At 40.9% G+C, this 4,371-nt stretch overlaps 1 protein-coding gene across 2 annotated transcripts; it reads right to left on the bottom strand.

Annotated features, from left to right (window-relative positions):
* Nucleotides 1–263: 263 nt before the first annotated feature.
* LOC106151769 (uncharacterized) lies at nt 264–3,932 on the bottom strand. 2 transcript variants are annotated; one of them, XM_087009026.1, is made up of 3 exons: nt 3,607–3,931; nt 1,309–1,582; nt 264–1,260 (listed from the first exon to the last, which is right to left on the bottom strand). In XM_087009026.1, the coding sequence occupies exons 1-3, from the start codon at nt 3,672–3,674 to the stop codon at nt 376–378; spliced, it is 1,227 nt and encodes a 408-aa protein (XP_086865152.1). In that variant the 5' UTR covers nt 3,675–3,931; the 3' UTR covers nt 264–375. The 2 variants fall into 2 exon arrangements, with proteins under 2 accessions (XP_086865152.1, XP_013380624.2); XM_013525170.2 differs by having other exon boundaries at nt 264–1,582; nt 3,607–3,932.
* Nucleotides 3,933–4,371: the final 439 nt, after the last annotated feature.

Genomic DNA, 4,371 nt, shown 5'->3' with positions numbered 1-4,371 from the left:
AAAGGTTCAATTTTGAAGTACGCCTCTATATCTGGCTCATGGTTTTTGTGGGCCCTGTAGAATGGATTTATGCGCTAGATTTTTTTGTTCTGTCTTTTTTCTTTTATACAAAAAATGCAAAGTCAATAATTTTATGACCTTGCACGCATATGATATACTGGATCTGAAACGCATGATCTTCTGTGTTTAATCATATTGTTGTAACTTTCCATGAGGATGTGCTCTTTGAACAGGGTTTGAACATGATTATTGCAGAAAATTAGTCAGAAGCAAGGTAATTTATTGCAAAGATTAATTTCACAAATTAAGAACACACTCTTGACTGATTCAAATTTTCATTAACATTTGACGTTTTATAGTTTAAAGAGAATTCATTTACGCAGCAGTTGGTCGTGGCCGTTTTGGTCTATCACCAGTTGGCTTTGGTCGCTTCATCCCTTCTGGCTTGTCACCAGTTGGCCTTGGTCCTTTTGGTGCCTTGCGCTCTTCTGGACCATCACCAGTTGGCTTTGGTCGCTTCATTCCTTCTGGCTTGTCTCCAGTTGGCTTTGGTCGCTTCATTCCTTCTGGCTTGTCACCAGTTGGCCTTGGTCCTTTTGGTGCCTTGCGCTCTTCTGGACCATCACCAGTTGGCTTTGGTCGCTTCATTCCTTCTGGCTTGTCTCCAGTTGGCTTTGGTCGCTTCATTCCTTCTGGCTTGTCACCAGTTGGCCTTGGTCCTTTTGGTGCCTTGCGCTCTTCTGGACCATCACCAGTTGGCTTTGGTCGCTTCATACCTTCTGGCTTGTCACCAGTTGGCTTTGGTCCTTTTGGTGCCTTGCGCTCTTCTGGTTTGTCACCAGTTGGCCTTGGTCCTTTTGGCGCCTTGCGCTCTTCTGGCTTGTCACCAGTTGGCCTTGGTCCTTTTGGCGCCTTGCGCTCTTCTGGACCATCACCAGTTGGCTTTGGTCGCTTCATCCCTTCTGGCTTGTCACCAGTTGGTTTTGGTCCTTTTGGTGCCTTGCGCTCTTCTGGACCATCACCAGTTGGCTTTGGTCGCTTCATCTCTTCTGGCTTATCTCCAGTTGGCTTTGGTCGCTTCATTCCTTCTGGCTTGTCACCAGTTGGCCTTGGTCCTTTTGGTGCCTTGCGCTCTTCTGGCTTGTCACCAGTTGGCCTTGGTCCTTTTGGCGCCTTGCGCTCTTCTGGACCATCACCAGTTGGCTTTGGTCGCTTCATACCTTCTGGCTTGTCACCAGTTGGCCTTGGTCCTTTTGGTGCCTTGCGCTCTTCTGGTTTGTCACCAGTTGGCCTTGGTCCTTTTGGCACCTTGCGCTCTTCTGGACCATCACCAGTTGGCTTTGGTCGCTTCATACCTTCTGGCTTGTCACCAGTTGGCCTTGGTCCTTTTGGTGCCTTGCGCTCTTCTGGTTTGTCACCAGTTGGCCTTGGTCCTTTTGGCGCCTTGCGCTCTTCTGGACCATCACCAGTTGGCTTTGGTCGCTTCATCCATTCTGGCTTATCACCAGTTGGCTTTGGTCGCATCATACCTTCTGGCTTGTCGCCAGTTGGCTTTGGTCCTTTCCCCATTCCTTTCCATGTCCTAAAAAGCAACAGTAAAAATTTTATATAGTGAAGACATATTTGCAGCATCTATTTGCAGCATCCATCATAGTTGATGATTTTGTGGTTGTTTACAGTCTTTCTACGTCCTTGTTAACTTTCCTGTGTAATAAGCGCCGTTGTATATTTTTGAGGTAATGAAACAAAGAACCCTGCTTAAAACATTTTTTATGAAAATATAGGAATTACATGCGGCAGCTTCCGTGGCTTGGGCAAATAAAAAATTGTATATCTGTAGCATTGCTGAGTTTGGAACTAGATAAAGTGATGCCAGTTAACAGAAATAGAAAATGGTCAAGTATACCATATCTATGAAGTAAAGTCAGCAAATTTCTGCGCCAAAAAGTAGACTATAATACTTTAACTTTCTTCACATGACTGTGCATATCTTAGGACTGCTAATGGATTTAAATCCAAATGGTAAAAATTGCCTTAATCTAAATTATTGACAATGGAAAAGCATTTCAGGTCCAAAAAAGGTAATGTTTCTAGTTGCCGCGCGTGTCACATGAATGCTTGCGCACCACATTTTTACGTTTTTTGGCCGGAGATGGTGCGTGGTCTTCGGCACCAAGTCAGGGTCGGAGACTGGTAAAAAACCTTATGTCGTTTGTATGCTTATTTTGAATTCATATAATAAAGTTAACTTTAAAAATCGACTTAATGGAATACCATTTACGGACAATTCGTCTACACGTTATCTAGGCTTGTCACTTCTTTTTCAAAATGTCAACGTTAACCACGCGAAAGAGCACTACATAAAATTGAAAACTCTGGGTATATTCTCAATAAGGTACGCATATGAGATTCCTTATAAAGATTGCATTTTTCTCAAAACATGTTTCGAACATTTGTGATGTCGTTGTCATCCTTGATGCTGTACTCTTTGTATGATTGTCTTACTATCAGGGCTCTTATTAGACTTGAGTCATGAATCACGCTCACCCTTAGCCAACGATCAAGTTTTATATCAATGATATTTCAAAAATCCATTTCAGTAGGTCTTATACATAAACAAGGACAAAAAATAAAATAAAATAATAAATGCCTTCAATAGGATTTAAAGCTTATATATGATAATAATAAAATACAAGCTGAATTTTTTCATACATGTACCGTAACCATAATGTTTGTCTGTGAAGCATAGATTAAATTTGCCACGCGCGCCGTACGATTTTTTTGACATCGTAAGTAGTTACGGACTACGGCGAGTATACTACGCCTACATTAATTACGTGCTGGTGCCCTGTGATTTCTCCGACTACGGCGAGTATACGTACGCCTACATTAATTACGTGCTGGTGCCCTGTGATTTCTCCGACATGTCAAGTAAGGAAGATAGGTTTTCGGTTAAAAAGTGGTCGAATGGAGCCTCTTCAGTCTCAGTGCAGTTGCTGCACGCCTTCCGCGCCGCTGCCTTTCAGATGCTTTCATAGTGCATTAGTTTTTTCACCCAAGTGATTACCGCAAGCCCAACAAAGAATGCCCTTACGGGAAATGATTTTGGCCTACGGTCTTACGATTTAAAAATAAATTGTCAAAGTGTGTTATCTTGACAAAATCGTATAGGCTACAGAAGCCGTGAATCCGTACGATTTTGCACGATTTCGCACGGCCACCGTGTGCCTCCGCACAAACGCCGCACAAAAAAAGGAATTTACGGGCAGTAAACGAGCACCGTACTCACATCGCATGGCAATTGTAATCTAGGCTTAAATGGTTGTCAGTAACAAAACTAATTTTTCCCAAACAAGGATATTTAAAAAGGCAATTTTCCTCGCAGTAACTTAAAAGTAACAAACAAGGTATCATTTTTTATCAAAATTAAAAGACAATTGTCATTAATAACGTAAACTATAAAATTATGAGAATATACCACAAAGAAAGCTTTTCGACTTAATTTGTTCAAATGAAGTCGAACGCGTTCCATCTACCATCGCAAAAATACTGCCATTTCGGTTAAAACACAACGTAACGCTAAATAATGATAAGTGATTTACTTACTTTCCGCGTGGAAAAGCCAAAGCAGCGCAGACCAGCGCTGTCAATACGACGAGAGTTGCAAGCTTCATTTTCAGTTTTCGGAGACAATCTCTTCGAGTAAGTGATTTGTCCTGATTTTCCGAGAACTTTTATAGATAATAATTGATTGACCACCTGTAGGTCGTGGGCTGGTCAGTTTTGAAAAGCATGCAAACAGGCATGCGTCTGAATCTACATTTTAAAGTAGAAACAATGGTTCTGTTTGACCTGCTGCGATTCGTTTGTGGAATTAAATTGAATGTTACCCTTTATGTAACCCACCACTTAGTGAGATCATAAATTTCATATTTTTCAAACCAAAGGAAAGACAGTTACTGTAGTTAAAACTCAACTCAAGTTTCTTTCTTTCTTTCTTTTTTTAAAAATAATTTACAACAAAAGAATTCAACCCTGGATCTCTGACTTAAAGCTATTATCATAACATTTCACGACCGAATTTTCGTTATATGTAAAAATATTTCACGAGAAGGCGGACACCCTGGAGGGTTAATTTCTTAGTTAACAGCCTAACGGATGTTGACAAAATTTTCGTTAAAGGTAAAAAAAGGCTAACTTAAAATACATTAAAATTTGGTGGAGATCCATCAATAAATAGATTAATTTATTATGAGAATTGAGCTGCGTTGGCGGAAATCTGGACTCTCTATTTAATTGTGCAGTACTCTCATGATGATATTAGTTGCCTATCTGGTATGATTCGCGGCGGGCCATTTCAATTTCATTTAC

The sequence above is a fragment of the Lingula anatina genome, chromosome 3 (genome assembly GCF_051362555.1).
Source record: "Lingula anatina isolate TDL-2025a chromosome 3, LinAna3.0, whole genome shotgun sequence".
Taxonomy (NCBI): Eukaryota; Metazoa; Brachiopoda; class Lingulata; order Lingulida; family Lingulidae; genus Lingula; species Lingula anatina.
The sequence above is the reverse complement of the archived record's forward strand: the minus strand, read 5'-3'. Positions and strand labels throughout refer to the sequence as shown.

Coding starts and splice junctions, on each gene's coding strand:
- LOC106151769 (XM_013525170.2), bottom strand. CDS start 3,674: ATGAAGCTTGCAACTCTCGTCGTATTGACAGCGCTGGTCTGCGCTGCT. Junction 1,583..3,606: donor TTGGCTTTTCCACGCGGAAA/GTAAGTAAATCA, acceptor GTTGCTTTTTAG/GACATGGAAAGGAATGGGGA.